The sequence below is a fragment of the Arachis ipaensis genome, chromosome B08 (genome assembly GCF_000816755.2).
Source record: "Arachis ipaensis cultivar K30076 chromosome B08, Araip1.1, whole genome shotgun sequence".
Lineage (NCBI taxonomy): Eukaryota > Viridiplantae > Streptophyta > Magnoliopsida > Fabales > Fabaceae > Arachis > Arachis ipaensis.
In genome coordinates, this window is record NC_029792.2 from 592,068 (window position 1) to 608,741 (window position 16,674).

General features: G+C 36.4%; 5 protein-coding genes, 1 long non-coding RNA gene and 1 other non-coding gene across 7 annotated transcripts in view; 2 read left to right on the forward strand and 5 right to left on the reverse strand.

Moving 5' to 3' along the window:
- LOC107613501 (tRNase Z TRZ3, mitochondrial) overlaps positions 1–1,668 on the reverse strand; it is a gene marked incomplete in the record, with an annotated part of 3,998 nt that extends 2,330 nt beyond the window's left edge. Inside the window, 6 exon segments of the mRNA XM_016315529.2 lie at positions 1–107; positions 222–644; positions 731–774; positions 931–985; positions 1,063–1,107; positions 1,180–1,668. Of these exon segments, the coding sequence (XP_016171015.1) occupies positions 1–107; positions 222–644; positions 731–774; positions 931–985; positions 1,063–1,107; positions 1,180–1,593 (1,088 nt within the window).
- TRNAN-GUU lies at positions 1,885–1,958 on the forward strand. The gene has a single exon. It is a non-coding gene; the product is annotated as a tRNA-Asn (tRNA).
- LOC107612798 (photosynthetic NDH subunit of subcomplex B 3, chloroplastic) lies at positions 1,954–3,479 on the forward strand. Its single transcript, XM_016314548.2, has 6 exons — positions 1,954–2,355; positions 2,448–2,558; positions 2,653–2,709; positions 2,801–2,863; positions 2,957–3,019; positions 3,129–3,479. Exons 1-6 carry the CDS (start codon positions 2,116–2,118, stop codon positions 3,207–3,209), a joined length of 615 nt encoding a protein of 204 aa, XP_016170034.1. The 5' UTR covers positions 1,954–2,115; the 3' UTR covers positions 3,210–3,479.
- Positions 4,146–16,674, reverse strand: part of LOC110265564 — a 20,090-nt gene continuing 7,561 nt past the window's right edge. The window contains exons 2-3 of the long non-coding RNA XR_002351722.1: positions 11,207–11,216; positions 4,146–4,155 (exon numbers count right to left, since the gene is read on the reverse strand). This is a non-coding gene — a long non-coding RNA (uncharacterized LOC110265564). The remainder of the gene's footprint in view (positions 4,156–11,206; positions 11,217–16,674) is intronic.
- LOC107612796 (aquaporin TIP2-1) lies at positions 4,319–6,197 on the reverse strand. The gene is made up of 3 exons (XM_016314547.1): positions 5,803–6,197; positions 5,399–5,649; positions 4,319–4,871 (listed from the first exon to the last, which is right to left on the reverse strand). Exons 1-3 carry the CDS (start codon positions 5,927–5,929, stop codon positions 4,503–4,505), a joined length of 747 nt encoding a protein of 248 aa, XP_016170033.1. The 5' UTR covers positions 5,930–6,197; the 3' UTR covers positions 4,319–4,502.
- Positions 7,699–11,213, reverse strand: LOC107613702 (proteinaceous RNase P 1, chloroplastic/mitochondrial). Its single transcript, XM_016315812.2, has 6 exons — positions 9,951–11,213; positions 9,741–9,830; positions 9,485–9,666; positions 9,093–9,213; positions 8,745–8,813; positions 7,699–8,408 (listed from the first exon to the last, which is right to left on the reverse strand). The coding sequence occupies exons 1-6, from the start codon at positions 11,085–11,087 to the stop codon at positions 8,265–8,267; spliced, it is 1,743 nt and encodes a 580-aa protein (XP_016171298.1). The 5' UTR covers positions 11,088–11,213; the 3' UTR covers positions 7,699–8,264.
- The window catches only part of LOC107613223, a gene marked incomplete in the record, with an annotated part of 4,612 nt that continues 454 nt past the window's right edge, over positions 12,517–16,674 (reverse strand). The window contains 12 exon segments of the mRNA XM_021108460.1: positions 12,517–13,015; positions 13,145–13,182; positions 13,570–13,637; positions 13,808–13,898; positions 14,163–14,228; positions 14,310–14,422; positions 14,776–15,085; positions 15,189–15,256; positions 15,612–15,691; positions 16,050–16,087; positions 16,251–16,456; positions 16,564–16,667. Of these exon segments, the coding sequence (XP_020964119.1) occupies positions 12,823–13,015; positions 13,145–13,182; positions 13,570–13,637; positions 13,808–13,898; positions 14,163–14,228; positions 14,310–14,422; positions 14,776–15,085; positions 15,189–15,256; positions 15,612–15,691; positions 16,050–16,087; positions 16,251–16,456; positions 16,564–16,667 (1,375 nt within the window).

Below are 16,674 nucleotides of genomic sequence, written 5' to 3' on the forward strand. Positions count from 1 at the left end.
AGTGATTGTGCAGAAAATAACGATTCCAAATGAGATTTTGTTGGACAATCAACAAGGAGTACAATGGGACCAGGAACAGAAGGACCCAAGACATCACTTGGATGAACCTATTGTGTCACACAAATGGTTACGTTAATAAGTATGGGTGCCAGGTATTAATTAAAATTAACTATAGCAAACTAGATGGTGATTGCAATATCAGCGCAGATTCCATAAATTACCGTAATATTCAGGCGATCTGATTGCACTGAATTTCCAAATTGCAATTCACGATACTTTGGCCCAGGTTTCAAACCTAGGGCCTTTGCTTTATCTTGATCAAATTTTCCCTTGATCTCAGGCAGTTCGCAAATATATACTACAGACATATCACCAGGCTTCGCAGCAGCCTGGTTTTTCCCGTTGGGTGAGTTAAGGGTCTCTGAAGGTGTCATCGGGTGATGTGGTCGCAGGATGATGGCAGATATTTTGACCACCTCGTTTTCAATGAGAACAATGGGATTGTCCAATAGCTTACATCCAGTAAGCACAGTGGTATCATCGGTGCCGCCAAAGCTCTTTGTGTGAACCATGGCAGCATTGGGAATAAATGATCTCATGGCATCTACTAAAAACTTAAGATCTGAAGGGCCCCATATCTTGACCTACAAATCACATGAAGCTATCAATCACTACAACAGACTATGCATTACACAGTTGAACAATAACACGAAGTTAATCCGTCACTTACACACATCCCCTCTTCTCCCATTCCGGCCAGTGTAAGCAGCAAACCTGTGAGTCGAAGACTGATATGTATCAACATTCTAGTAATCCAATCTAAATATCAACTTCTACTCTTCTAGTATCAGTAACTTAGCAATGAAGCAATGCTATCTTCTGCAATACTTGCATGTAAACCCACAAGATTCTTAAAAATTGAAGACAAACCTGGAAGGCCACCGGCGGTTTCTGAACAAACACGAGTTAGAAATATGTGATCAATCTGCAAAAAGGTAAGTACATTTCGTGAGCTGATAACTAGTGATGACAAAGATAAGAACTTGAAATTCAAATTCAAACCTTGGATAACTTAATTTTATGCTCAGTGCAAAATCGTTGTAGTCCCTGAAACAAGCAAGAGAGGTTGAGAAAATGCAGAGAGAGATAAGAAATGAGAGAATGAGAAGGAAGAGTGACCTCTCCAGCATTGAATATAAAACGTTGTTTATCGAAGAAGAGGTAGACGGAAGGAGAAGTATCCTGAGTATCCATGCCAGTTCCGAGTATCTGAAGATAAGCTATGGTGTTAACTGGATTGACCTTGCGATGCTTTAATTGGAGGTCCTTCTTGGGAGCGTCGCTGTTGTCTCTTCCCTCTGCTCTGCGCTTGTTGAAGCCAGCAGAAGAAGCGTTCTTGTCGAGTTCCATTGGGTGAGTGGTTCTTCCTCTGCCACCGCGGGTGTTGCTGTTGTTTCTGCGGGTAAGATGGAGAGGGGCGTTACGGTGTCGTCTCGGAGAAGAAGAGGAAGCGATAACCGTCGAGAAGATGGATCGGAAGTGGAGGGTGGAGGGTTTGGAGAGAAAGAGCCGAAAATTTGAGAGTTGGGCCATTCCCCTCTCTCATTCCACCCTCTTTTTATTTCAAGGGTTTAAGCATTTGCCCACTTTCTTTCTTTCTCTGCACCCAAATCCCAAAGGGATAATAAAAACTAGTTTTCAGTAGTTACTTTATATTTTTTGNTGACTGGTTTAATAATTAATATTTTATATACACATAAGATCATGCTATTTTTATTAGACTTAAATCTTACTATTTTATTTTAAGATTAATTAAAGCATTAAAGGAGTTATATTTTTACTAGTTGAGTATATTAAATGACTACCAATTGAGCTACCAACCGAGCTGGAGTAGCTCAGTTGGTTAGAGCGTGTGGCTGTTAACCACAAGGTCGAAGGTTCAAGCCCTTCCTCTAGCGTTTTGGGTCATGCATTTTTTGTTTTCTCTTGAAACAACCACCTAGGTAGAGAGTTGAAGATAATGTATTATCCTTGCACTGAAAATGAGATAAGATCATCATCACAAGAACAACCACATATACATACTACATCCCACTGAAAAACCTCAAAAAAATCATGTCACTCCTCCAACTCAACTCCTCTCATGGCTTATGCTCTCTCTCACCCTATTCCCATAACAACTTGAGAAGAAGCTTCATTATTCCTATTCATTCATCTAATAAGAACCACACCTTTGCAACAAGAAGAGTAGTTGTTAGAGCCATCAGCACTGTCCCTGACACAAACACAGACACAGACAAAAACACCACTCAACCCTCCCAAGCTCCTCCCTCTGTTGGCTTCGCATTCATACATGTATATCTTATCTTGCCATAACTAATATCTTAAATGCATTTATAGTTACATGTCTTTAACTTAATTTATGGTGTTGTTCTTGTTAACTTCAGCCTGTGTTGCTACCTGATGGAACACCAGACATTCATTATCGTACTGCTTGTGGTGGCCAGAAGCTTAGGGACATAATGCTTGATTCCAATCTTGATCTCTATGGACCCTATGTATGTAACACACTAACACACACCCTCCTTCTTCTACAATCATGTTCTTTTGTTTTGCTTCTAACTAACAACTACTTTGATTATTCTCTTATAGGGTAGACCTTTGTTGAATTGTGCTGGGGGTGGAAGTTGTGCCACTTGTATGGTCGAGGTGAATTTCATTTCTGTATAATGTTACCACAACATTTAGCATATTGTCCACTAATGTTCACTGATATGTACTATTTTGCAATTGGTGTTAGGTTCTTGAAGATGGGGGGCTTCTTAATCCACGCACTGATAAAGAGAAAGAGCATCTCAAGAGGGTGAGTGAATGTGAATCATTGCTTTTGATACTTAGTCTTTGAACTGGACTCTGCTAATAACATTTTCTATGTTGGTGTTTTTCATTCTGTCAGAAACCAAAGAATTGGAGATTAGCATGTCAAATAACTGTTGGTAAACCAGATTCAACAGGCGCGGTTCGTCAATTCTAAACTCTTTGGATCATCACTTTATTTTTATGTGGAACTATATAGTATAGTATAGTATATATTGATTGATTTTTGGTTTCATTTTAACTTAATGCAGCTTGTGATCCAACAACTACCAGAGTGGAAAGGCCATGAATTTAAGTATCAAAACCGTGAAGATGATTCAGAGGATTCTTAAGGAGGCTTTTGTTGTTGTACTCAAAAGTAAATAGAAAATGAAGTAGTCTTCATGATGCATTTTTTTGTTCTTGGTTTCTTGCAATCTGCAAAATGATGAAGAAAATCTTGGAACCTGTAATTAGGAGTTAAATTCTATCTTCTAGAGGCAGGCACTTCAAGAGATGGGAGAAAAAAAAGAATGAGAAACATAGCATACAATATACATCATAATGTCAATTCCATACAGTGATGAAAGAAATCAGGATAAACGATTTATTAATCAATATATGAAACAAAAAGAAGTAAAACATATCTATTAAATAACTGAGTAGTTTATCTTCTCTTTACTCAAACATTTTTAACTGGAGATAACTCCACCTTATCTGCTAAAAATTTTGTGGATAATTGGATATTTTTGCAAGGAAAAGATAGCCCTCTTGTTATATCAAGTGCAATTATTATTCTAAGTTTAGGAAACACAAATTGTACATCAACATCAACATCAAAGCTTTAATTTTATGAAGACAAAGGAACTTTGGTGCTAAATTGTGATCAAAATAGAGCATTGCTACTACAGTGTATAGAAGCAGTGAAGTTAGTTTGATATTTTTGCAGCCTTATCTTTCAAATGTGGTAGAGGGTCCCCATAGAGCATAGGGTCCACTCTACCTAAATGTTTTTAATGGATGTGACCATTTTCTTGTTTTCATTTGTCTTGTTATGTATTGCTTGGACCCTTGCCATTGAAACTATTTCAACATCAATAATTCTTGCTTGCTGTACTGCACTATCACCCTTTTGGCATATACCTTATTCATTCCATTTGAAGCTTTTGCATTAATTAAGAGATTATCTTCTTTAATTAGGATTCTTAGTATCTTCTTTTCTAACCACTCTTCATATTTGGACAGCACAAAATGACAAACCTAAAGGTGTTATGACTATTGTTATTATTTTTTATATGTCTAATGCTTTCTCATTTGAAATTCTCATAATTTACAGCCTAAAATATCTCTGAATCATAAACTTGTGTTCAATTTATTTCTAGATGCCAATAATGGCAGGCTAATCCCCCTAGTAACAAAGTAATAGCAACCCAACAAAGAAAAAAGAAATAAACACCAGAGATGAATAATTAAACACTACTGATCCACTGCACATATCAATAATCTCTTGAATTCTCTTACATGCCAAGCTGAAAAAGCCAAAGGATAAATCAGATAAGAAAAGAAAGAAAGAAAAACAAGATTTGCTTTTCCTCCTTTATTACAGAGGAACTTGAATTACAAAGGCAATAATCTCCAAGACATCATCAAAAATCACTGGCCAATGGAGCATGCTCAGTAGGCATGTAAAAAAAGCTATAGACAAGACCAGCCACAGCACCACCAATAAGTGGTCCAACCCAGTAGATCCAGTGATTAGTGAAGTCTCCACTGATAACAGCAGGTCCAAAGGAGCGTGCCGGGTTCATGGAGCCGCCAGAGAATGCCCCTGCAGCCAAGATGTTGGCACCTACAATGAAACCAATGGCAATGGGTGCAATTGTTCCCAGTGAACCCTTCTTTGGATCAGCTGCTGTTGCATACACAGTGTACACCAATCCAAATGTGATTATAATCTCAGTAACAACTCCTTCTCCTGCTCCAACTCCAGCTCCAACATTGTGGATTGGAATTGTCTGAACACAAAAATCACTGCCATTTAGTTTCTCTTAGCTTAAGAATGTATCACAGTTAATCTCTTATATCAATAGGATCTGGTCTTAACCATCAAAGACTTAAATTACAAGGGGTCCTACACCAATTATGTGCACTAATCATGAGAAATATCAAGCTTAAATTGAATCACTCCATTACTTTATGTGATCACGGAAATATCAAGCTTAAACATTCAACCCGTTTCACAAAGACAAAAACCAACAATTAATAAAAGTCCACAACAGAAAATTCTAACAAAAATAGGTCCTACTTCATAGTTCACATACTAAAGAAATTATGCAGGAAACTATGTTCCAAGTTCCAACACAATAAAACAAGATGTCCCCTCAATCAATGTGACAGAGGAAAAATAGCAGACATGCCCTTGTGTGGTGCATGAAGCTTGTGGCCCAAGGATGACAATTTTTCCCATGGTTGACACACAAAATGATTTGAAATCATCATGGAAAACATATAGGTTGGTTGACTTAGTTCAGTGTGAACTTACCAAGCCTCCAGTGACAAGCTTGAGGAGCAAGCAAGCGGCTATGGAGCCAAGAAGCTGCGAAATTATGTAGAAGATAGCGGTGAGAACGGTGATCTGGCCACCAAGAGCTAGGCCAAAAGTCACTGCAGGGTTGACATGGCCACCAGAGATGTTGGCACTAACAGCAACTGCTACAAAGAGAGCGAAAGCATGGGAAACAGCAACTGCTACCAACCCAGCAGGATCAAGAGCTGCACCTGATGTCAACTTATCTGAGCCAAAAATCAAACACAAAAAAAGTCAGACTCACTTTAAAACTAAAAAAGCACAACACTTTTAACATATCTCTGCATGCCCAGAACAAAAAAAAGACATCTTGTTATACCATATAAGAAATATCACTTGATTCAGTGTAACTAACTAACCATAGGCAATGGCAGAACCAACACCAGCAAAAACAAAGATCAAGGTTGAGTGTAACTCTGCAATATAGCACTTGATGGAGCTAAAACTGAAGGAATCATCGAATCTTCCGAATGCTATGCGAGCCATCTCTCTCCAAAAGTTTCTATGGAAGCCTCAGAGATAGAGAGAAGATAAGATGAGAAAATGTTATAAGAACTAGATACATATAATATAGCACACTATGGTTCTTTGTTGAGCTATTTATATCTGTATATAGTAGGATTTAATTTGCCTAGTTGCTATTAAAGCTTTATTAAATAAGGTCACGGCTTATTAGATAGGCCATGTTGAAGTTGCATTATTGTTGTTGTTATTATATTATATTATATTACTGTCTATGTTTTATTGTTTGAAACTAGAAAGGAGTAAAAGAGAATATGGTTAAATACTAAATATCAATTCATATCCAATGGGGTCTTTTTTCTGGCAATCTTAGCTGTCATTGACGTAATTCATTAGAAATGTCTCGATGCCAATGAATGATGATTCCTCCATGTGAGTACAGTAGAGACTAGAGATAGAGGAGGTGTTTGGTGGGGCAAATTGTGAAGGACATAATAATAATCATATAACAAAAGGAGGAGTGCAACTATGCAATGCATGAATTGCTTTGGTCCACAGAATAGCAAGGTCCAATTCTGTTTTTTGTATTATTGGCATTAGTAGTTTAGATGATGGTTGTTTTGGTCTATGTCATGGAAAAGTTGTTGGCTAATTGGAGTAAATGAAATAAAAAGAATCTTAAGGAGCTGTTGGGCACCGTTAAAATGAAGAAAACTTTTCAAAAAAAAAGTTAAAAAGCACTGTTAATTATGAATTTATGATCATGTCATCATTAATTTGTATACACCAACAAACCCCTTGCCAATTATTGTACATTATCAAAGAACAAAAGAAAAGAGAAAGTGTTTTAATTTGGATATTCCCATGTGATTCTCTTTGTCCTACGGTAATAGGCCAAAAGTTGAACATGGAGTGGCTAGTGATTGGGCCATGGCTGCATGTTATTGCCATGCATGGATAGGAAGTAGGAACTCATGAAAGAGCTTCAATTGCTAATTTCAAAGCATCATAAATAATTTGATGAGCACTAATAATAGGTATTAGGTACATAGTTTCATTCAAATTAAGCACAAATGGTTAATGAGGACTAATAGGTAAATACTAAATAGTATAGAGAAGATTATCAGGTGTACCGGGACTACCGGTGTTCTAGTTGTTTTAACCGTTGATCTGAATTATAAAAAATATATATAATATATATTAATTAAGATCAACGGTTAAAATAACTGGAACACCGGTATTCCCGGGTACACCTGATAACTTTCCAATAGTATATACTTCTATAGTTTTATGTGAAGATCTTTTTTCAACATTAGACTACTGCCATCGCAGTCGCAGCAGCCCATGTTTTATCTCAATAAGTAGGTATTAGCCACTAATTAAAAAGGAAATCTTATCTGCCAACTATTGTTTGAAGAGATGGACCCATAAGGCGGCTAAAAAATAAACATGTTAACATCCAAACAATTGTTTAATCTTTAATGTTATAGTCTTCTTATCTTTACACGCATCTTATCCCAATTTCTGAAGACATTAGCTTAATTAGTTTTGCTTTTCCTACAATTTTTTTGTATTAGAAGAAGGTAATGGATATAGTAAAACAATCACATGATTTTATGAGAAGAATTTGATATTCTCCAAAATTTTTAGCCCGACTTAATAATCGTTAGCTATTTAGTTATGTTTTTAAGATATTGATAGTTTTGATCTTATAGCAAATAATTAGTCAACTCTTTTAGAAATTACTTTTTCACTTTTGGTGTTAAAAATAATTAATAAAAAATAAGAGAAGATAAAAAGAAATTATTTATTATACCATAAAAAAATTGTACCAGAGAGGTAAATACAAAAAATGATACAACAATTTTTTTCTCCTTCCAATTTTGCTCCCTCCTGCTCTTCATTGCCAAAAACTTTGTATTTAATACTGTGGACTCGAGCCCCAATCCGTAAAAATAAATCCATCAATCATATATACTACCTGCACCTGCATATTCAGTTCAGGAATAGATGTGGTAGCACAACAGTATTTTCTTACAAAGAAGATAGAATGAATAGGAGGAAAATGGGACTTTATCTACTTGAGCCAAGGCTCCTAGGCTAAATCACCTACAAGCTAGCCCTAATCCTCTGGTCCATACTACCTGAACTTGCCTCAAGAATCAAAACAAAAACTATTTTGCTCATTTCATTCTGAATATCAACTACTGAGGGAAACCTAAAGATAAGAATGGTAGCAGCCTTTTCCTGTTCCTGCATTTGTCACTGCAGGATGCAACAGCAAATTTAAGATAAGGAAAATACTTATGGCTGCTGAAAATAAATAAAAAGGATAAGAAAAAAAACTCCTTTCCACTTCTCATGTGTAAACAGTGGTCGAGGTGGATTTCCATAGATTGTGTAATGATTTTTCTCTGGATCTAGAAGCGCACAACCATTTCCTTGGTATATCAAGATCATCGCCAGTTACACTCGGCACATGCCAATTGCCATTTGCAGATTCCTGCAGCATATTATCCAAAAGCTTATTTAACTTCCATGAGACCATGGTATTAGACTATTAGCTCACGTATACAACTAAAAACAAAGCATACTATTATCTGTAAATCATCTTTTCTACTACTACTAGATAGATGGATAAAGAGAAATATATAATCAGAGTTAGACAATCACCAAATTCCTCATTTTCTTTAAAAATTATGGGTCCAAACCATTGAGACCACAAGTGTGAGTTCATTTCAATACCAAGTGTGGAGAAAAAGCACCATGCTGTTGAGGCTTGGTGGAAACATGCTACTCTTATTCAATGGAAAGGAGAGCAGTTGGGTGATCATCTCACCTGAATAACTATTGAGTAACAGGGAGGCGGAATGAGGACAGGTTTGCCAGTGGAGGTTGACACTCGAACCTGCACAACAAAAAAAGGCTTCAGCAGTCCTTCAAATGAGTCAAAAACCATATACTGAAGTCATTATCAGAAGATAATTGGTGCTTTAGAAATTCAGCACCAAGAAAGGCTTAAGTTCTTGAGAATTCAATAGCCCGTGATTCCAATTTTATTATGTTAGAATAGTTGTCAGGAAAAATTATGGTTAGGGAAATGGAGCAAGACGAAACGCATCTATCATCAATGGTATTAGGATGTAACTGTATAGTGTAAAAGAATTTCTCTGAGAGTTTGAAATACCTGGTGTTTTTCCTTCCATCGTGGAAAGAAACTCGAACCTAGTAGCTGGAACAAGTGGTCCCTCATCTCGTCATTTGTCAAGAGTAAGCATTTACAACGAACAGCAGCATACAACCAGTACCTGGGATAACAACATTTTAGTACATCACAGCTTTGTAACTGTAAGCATAACTACTAAGATACATCTATACTTAAGATTTCACATTCCTATTGATGATGGCCTTGGCCTAAATATGTAACAAAACAAGTAACCAGAAACCAAATCCTAACTCACTAGATGTAGTTAACTACATGGATCTTCAGCACCGTTAGGCTAATTGGAAATTCATAACAAGAGAAAAACAATATTAGCCAACTCAATCTAACTAAAATATGATGGAGTACTTCGTTACCAGTCATCATTTGAGCCCTGAGGTGTAGCATAAAGGACGCCATTCTTTTTCCAACTTTCTATAAGTCTCCTGTTATTTGGACTCAGAGCAGGACCACAATTTACTCGATTTACATGCAAAATTATAAGTGGCAATCTCTTCGTAGGGCTCATTTGGCGTAATTCTTCAACAACGAATCTAAGCTACAACCAATGGCAAAGAACCATTAAGCAGATGCTTTTGTCATGTGCCAATAAAATGAATGATTTCAACTCACACGCGCAAAGCTGAAATGCTGCCCATCCGCTAGGCCTATGTTGGCACCATCTACAACCGCATCAAAAGGGCCATAACGCTTAAGCCATTTCTGCAAAAGTTAAACCTACACATCAGTCCCTATGGCAATATTACTTGGAAGTAAAGGCACTATAATGAACAAGAACAACCATCAAAATTCAACAGAATTCTCAGTGAAAAAATGTTATACCTTAAAATGAATAAAGCTTAACTTAGGATCTTTTTTGCAAGCCAATATAGATAAAGAGTCAGCAAAATTTTCAGTCTCTTTGGGATCAATATCAATGCTAACAAGCTTCTCACCACAGGAAAGACAATGTCCATCCTGATTCACATGAGTCTTTGCCACTTTCCATTGGCCACTTCCAAGCCACCCTTGTCCATGCCACCCTCCACCTCCTCGTGCAATCCCTTCTCTTATCCGGTTAACATCCCAACTCTTTTCCCCAATTTTGGATGCGAATTCCTTGTTAAACCAACTCTCAATCACGTCGAAAGTCGATTCAGACACCTGCCTCACGGTGGTGCGCAACCGCTGCAGCATCTCATAAACCTTATCTTCCCTGTTTGAACTCACACTAACTTCCAAAAGAGCAGACAGTTCGGACTCTTCGGCGGCAATGCCGGAGTCAATCATGTCGGCATCAACTTCATAGGCCTTGTTAGCATCACCTGTCTTGCAAAAGCCATACAGAGCAGGGCCATAGGATCGCAGCTTGGGCGCAATAGCGAAATCCTTCATTCGCTGCAGCAATTCAAAAGCCATGTCAGGATCGTTCTTCGCAGCGGCAAGCCTAGCAGCATTGGTAAAGGTAGCTTCATTAGGCAAAACACGATCAATCAACATCTGCTGAAAAATCTCCATCCCTCTCTTGAGGCCTAACTCGGAAGCAGAACAGAGGTATAGGAGCTTGTTATAGTGATCGAGGTTCATCGAGACGCCGTCGTTTCTGGCGGCATCATAGAGACGAAGCGCTTCAACAAGGTTACCGGTCTTAGAACACCCGTCGAGCTTGTGCTTTAAGATTCCCTCGGGAGATCCACGTGCGATTCTTCTCCGTGCCTTGGTTGAGAGCTTAACTGCGGTGGGTTCAGCTAACGTGCTGAGGTGGTGAGATTGAGATTTCCTGTACCTGGAGAAGGTTCTTCTAGAAGAAGAAGAAGTAGAAGAAGAAGAAGCGATTGTGGTGAGTGTGCGTGTTGCATTGCGACGGAAGAAGCAAGGAGTGTTGGAATTGAAAGAGACGTAGGGAGATTGGGAATGAGAGAAGAGCGAGGAGAAGAGAGGAGTGAGCCGAGTCGTCAGAAAGGTTGGACGCGGCGGCATCACAATTCACAAGGCGGCGTTAACCACCGTCGCAGTTTGCACCAAACTAACAACAGCACCCCCTTTTCTTTCAGAGCGAGAAATTAGTGCTTGCTATCTATCCGAGTCTATGACGTTACAAAACTAACACTAACACCAACACCCTATCTATCTTTCCGTTTTTGGTAAATCTATCTCTCTTTTTTTTTGGTAAACAAATCTATCTCTTTTAACTGGATTGAGTTTAGATTTCGGGCTTTCGGCCCAATTTTCCGGAATGTTCTCCATGTTTAAACCAAAATCCCAAGGCCAAAACAGAAAAAAAAAAACTAAAATCCAAAAAATTAAAAAAAAATGAGTTTTTGTGTAAAAAAAAGTATCAACTATTAACCAATTTGTATTGGTCCATTAGCTAGTTCATTTGTCCACTTAAATTAATATCAGATGTCGAATCACATCTTATATATGCAACACTTTAACCTATCGAATTAGGGATACCGTAAAAAAAAATTGAGTCATAAGTATGAAAGAACATGAGTTTTATTTTTCTTGTTGGGAAGGTAGAAACTCACGCAAAGTTGATAACTGAAAGTCGTTAGATGAAAATTTAGTCAAATTAACAGTTCTTAACTATCAACTTCACGTGAAGTAGACTGCACTTGAGTAAACATAAATATAAGAAAACTATAATGGTTAAAATTTTGATTTGTCATTTATAAATTTGGAACCCGAACAACTAATAGCTGGAAAGAAGACAACAAATTAAGAGTTGAAACTTTAAACTTCAATAGTTTGTCCTTTGGATTGACAAAAGGCGCAATCATTTACAATGTCTTAATTTAAATTCTCAGATTTTTTTATAATGTAAGTAACACAAAAATTAAGAGTTGTTTTATTTCTTCGTTTATAAACAAAAATATTTTGACGATTGATTTTGTTCTTTCTTTAAAAAAATTTAGAAACAATTGTGTTCTTACTTCTTACATTTAAAATTTCGGGAACCTAAAAAAACAAAAATATTATTTTGCCGTACTTTTTGTAGTTTTTTAAAAATGGGCTTATCATGTTTCAAGCAATAGAACGATAGAACTACTTTTTTTTTTCCGTCTAGGCCAGCCTGTTGACCACAAAAAAAAAAACTACCTTATATTCTTCTATGTCATTAGAAAATGAATAATCTTAGTCTTTTACAATGATGCTTCACCAATGAAGCTTAGCTCACATGGCATATCTTTCCCTTCTCACCTCAAAGGTCTAGGATTCAAACCCTAAAAATTACAATTGAAGAAAAAATGTGATAAAATGTATGAGAAGTGTGTGGGTATGTTATGTACTTAGGATTGGGGTTGTCCAATCCACTGACAAAAAAAAAAAAAAACAATGATGCTTCAAGTGATATATTAGGAACGATGTCAACAAAAAATATATAAAGAAGGAAAATTTTTAAACATACAATAACGTGGAATAAAAATATTATTTTTGGTCACAAAATTTGATCCATATATAACATATAAGAGTATTTTAGTATCTTCAAAATTAACCATTCTAAGAAAAGATCTTATTTATTTCTGGTCTCAATTTGATCCATATATTACCATTGCTGTACTTCACTTACTCTTCCTGAAGAGTATTTTAATAACTAGGATTAGCAAGTTGACTTATTTATTTGCAAGTAGAAACATTAACCAGAAAATTTATCCAAATCCTTATTCCTAATTACACATGGGAGAGCCAGGCAGAAATTTTATGACATCGATCATTCTATTTCTACCTGCATTTCTTCAGGAAAAGTTATTGAAGTACAGCAATGGTAATATCCATTTTCGTCAAAGGAAAATCTCTGCGAAAGATGAGCTTCACGAATTAGATACTCCCCCCATTCCTCTGATCCATACCGCTTGAATATGCCACGAGCATCAAAAGAATCGACCTTTTTTGTCCATGTCTTCCTGAACAGTGAACAACAGCAATCGATATCGGATAAGTTCTGTTCTGAGTTTCTAAAGATCAAGGGAAGTTGTTTATAGTGCAAAGTTAAGAGAGTACTCGAACAAAAGAAATATAAACGGCAGCATTACCTTTTACTATGCCTTGCATTCATCACAGTGGCGTGCAACTGCAAAAACAAGACAAGTGATGGTTGAAAATTGCCTAAATACAGAAGAGGGGGTTGTGAAGCATGATTCCGGGGATACAGTTTCCTAAAAAAGAATCATAAGAAGAAATGTATTCCTTCTTTCCTTTATTGTGGCATTAAAGTGGTATTTCCAGACTACTACATTTTATTGCTAGAATGAGATTGATAATTTGGTTAAAAGCAACGATAAATAGCATTCACAATAGGGGTACATATCGACAAATATACAAATGATATCATAATTCATATCAAAACATGTGCTAACAATGCATTAACATAACTCTCAGGCATTTAGGTTACAATATTTTAATTACCATCTATCCAAAAGAAGCAAATTGTACAATGAACCCGCTAAATTTGATTTACCTTGAGGCTTTGCTTAGCATCATTCTCTAAGACAAGTCCAGCTTCAGTATATGCATCAATTATGACTTCTAGAAAAGCTCAGAAAACACAAATAATACTTCGGAAAGCAAAATATTATCAAAAACATGCATAGTTATTGATCCATAATTATCCGTTATTCAGAGAAGAACAAAAATAAGCTCCTAAATCCCTACACCAGGAAATATATACACACACAAAGCAATTCATAGATGGATACGACATGCACGCAAAAGACGGCCCTCACTGCCGATTTCTTCCACAGGAGCATACAAAACACGGGCTTTTGCCAAAGAACCTTTCATGCAATCCTGCAAGATCGGGAATATATTTTTCTTATTAAAGATGGCAAACAAATTCCACAAGAGCCAAATTTAATGGTTAAAGGAAAAAAGTTCTACTCAACAAAAGATATTAAAATTATTAAGATGTCGATTCTTTGAGTCGTGTACAGTTAGTCTTTATTGAATATCTTAGTCCTAAAATGTCACTTTATATTTAGGCAATGGGTAATCAGAAAGTAGTTATAAATGAAAATCATTTTTGCTAAAATAGACCACAAAATAGACTCTTACCAATCCTTTTAGTCTTATAGAAAGAGGCCGATTATCCAAAGCATCCATAATTTTTGAGGAGATACTCTGCACAGTTACATATATAAGTATAAACGTAACAATCTAATTCACATAACATGTCATAATGCTGAATTTAACAAACATCACCTGCAAGACTTCTGTGGCTCTCTTAACTCTGTCTTTGTTCCAGAGCTTAAGCATGAGCACAGTAAGGTGAAAGGTTTTAGGCTTTATGAATATAGATTTGTCAATCCCCAAATCTGAAAAAGTGTGACAAAGCTCAGTGCAATTTAATATTGACTGTATGATTGTAGGAAAAAGAGAGGGGGAGGGGGGGATGTCGAGCTTGTACGCGATAAACTATATTCACACACTATAAAAATGGTCCTGGTCACTGCATAATAAAATCATCTTGGGAATTTAACCAGGAAACATAGTTTAGGCTTCAGGCTCCACAAAGTGGAAAATGAAGAGGAATATTAAAATGCAATAAAACAAACATAAGCACATACATAAAAATATTTAGGCTGAAGAATTAATTCCAGAGTCTCTTAATGGGAATTTCTAAACCAATTACACATGTTAAATATATCAAAATAGATTGTTTTCATACCAGAGGAAGTGGAAGAGTTGGAAGACTTGGATGCTTTAGGTGCATAACTGACAAGTGGTATGTTAGTAAGATTAACTTTAACTGCTGCACTACCATCTTCGACTTTAAGTTCAACTGCAACATCAACATTTTCTTTTGACAATTGATCTACTTCTGTATTTTCAGTAGTATCCTCATCCTCATTCGTGCTAGCATCTCCATTTCCCAATATAGAGTTTTGGAAATTGATGAGTTTATCAACTAACTCAGGATGGATGGCCAATGGAAGTGATATGAAGTGTGAATAATCAAGATTTCGACTATTAACTGACTGGTATAAACACAAGAAAATACATGAATCTTTGCATAAGTTGGACAAAGAATGTACCCATAGCCATAGAACTTTTGACAAACGGTATGGACAGGAGACTGACCTCATCAATTATAGCCTGTATCTTCTCTACAGCTGAATTCACACTATCAACAGAAGTACCCTCAATGACTGCAAAAGACAATTACGACAAATCATTTAGATATTGGATTTCCTTATGGCACAGTAGTAAGGAGTCAAGCTGGTAAGAGGGAAGAGCCTCTACTTAAATGAAAATCCACCAACTAAGCCAATGAAAGATTCCTGCACATATAATTACTATGTGCTGGTCTCTCAATCAATCAGGTGCTACATATATAGAGTTAACAAACACTCATGAACTGAATATATTATATTATGAATGAACTATATTAAATCAGCTATGCCATAACCATATCAAAGTTAAAATGAAAGCATAATAGAAAATAAACATTTCAATTTGATCCATACAAGTTAGGCAGTAACTTAGGTACAGCCAGGAACTTACTCACAAAATCATCTTCTTTTGAAGTAGGTATTATTATCTTAACCCCCAATTCCTCTTCTATCTTCTGTTGTGTGGATCCCCTGAAACAATACGTATAAGCAACAAGTATATAATATACTTCGCAAATAATAAACTCAATCTTCTAACCTTTGCATATGACAACAGCAATGATATTTGTACGATTGTCCTATATATTGGCTATATGAATCCAAGAGCCAAAACCATTTAAAATTCCTCTATGCATTATTAATTGCCTTTTCAGCCCAGCCCATAATTTGTTTTCTATTTATAACTATGTAAGAAATCTTTTTATCAGCTTTACCCATGTAATAGGCACCCTCCCTTTCATTTTCTTCTTAAATTTATCTACTTCAAGTTGGCAAAGCAATGTAGCAAGCAAAGACAAACATAAATTTAAAACTAGCTTTACGGCTTCACCCTTTTCCTTTAATAAATCGAAATAGCGAAGTGCCAACCTGCACAACAGACACAAAGAAAACAAAGATGAAACTACAGAATTTTTTTCACTGTTCAGTTCATAATCAGAAAAGAAACTAGCTTGAAGTAGGTGTGAAGAACAATTTTAATCAAGGCTGACAGCATTTTAATCAAGAAAGGAAGTGAAATTTCTAATCTTGCCTCGACAGAAACTGAATGCTTCTCAATGGAACTAGACGATTCCCCTTCTATTACTCTCTGTTCATCATTGGAAAAAAAGGTAGCCGATTCAGTAGTTTCATCAGTAACTACAACAGCTTCGTTGATGGTATGATCAGTTGAAATAGTGGCTCGAACTTTCCCTCCATCTTCTGACTCAACCGTTAGATCCTTCATAGCCGAACTTTCTAGAAAACCACACCATTTAATAGTAGCTCAGATAACTCAAGTTTTTACTGAATTTAATAGGAGGATTAAGAAATGACAGAAGGAAGCGAGTAATAGTAATAGCTACCTAGAGAAGAAGAAGTGGCAGTAGTGGAAACTGGTCTCCAGAGCATGGTTTTAGGTTTGTTATTGGAGTTCTTATCATCAATGCATATTCTCTTCTTTCTATTTCTACCCC

Bases quoted from the DNA above. Each gene is read 5' to 3' on its own strand.
- LOC107612798 (XM_016314548.2), top strand. From the start codon at position 2,116: ATGTCACTCCTCCAACTCAACTCCTCTCATGGCTTATGCTCTCTCTCA. The intron at 2,710-2,800 runs GTGAATTTCATT...AATTGGTGTTAG, and splicing joins GTGCCACTTGTATGGTCGAG to GTTCTTGAAGATGGGGGGCT. The intron at 2,864-2,956 runs GTGAGTGAATGT...TCATTCTGTCAG, and splicing joins AGAAAGAGCATCTCAAGAGG to AAACCAAAGAATTGGAGATT.
- LOC107612796 (XM_016314547.1), bottom strand. From the start codon at position 5,929: ATGGCTCGCATAGCATTCGGAAGATTCGATGATTCCTTCAGTTTTAGC. The intron at 5,650-5,802 runs GTTAGTTAGTTA...TTTTTGGCTCAG, and splicing joins TGGTTCTGCCATTGCCTATG to ATAAGTTGACATCAGGTGCA. The intron at 4,872-5,398 runs GTAAGTTCACAC...TTTTGTGTTCAG, and splicing joins AGCTTGTCACTGGAGGCTTG to ACAATTCCAATCCACAATGT.
- LOC107613702 (XM_016315812.2), bottom strand. From the start codon at position 11,087: ATGCCGCCGCGTCCAACCTTTCTGACGACTCGGCTCACTCCTCTCTTC. The intron at 9,667-9,740 runs GTGAGTTGAAAT...CATTGGTTGTAG, and splicing joins AGCATTTCAGCTTTGCGCGT to CTTAGATTCGTTGTTGAAGA. The intron at 9,214-9,484 runs GTAACGAAGTAC...TTGTTATCCCAG, and splicing joins CAGGGCTCAAATGATGACTG to GTACTGGTTGTATGCTGCTG.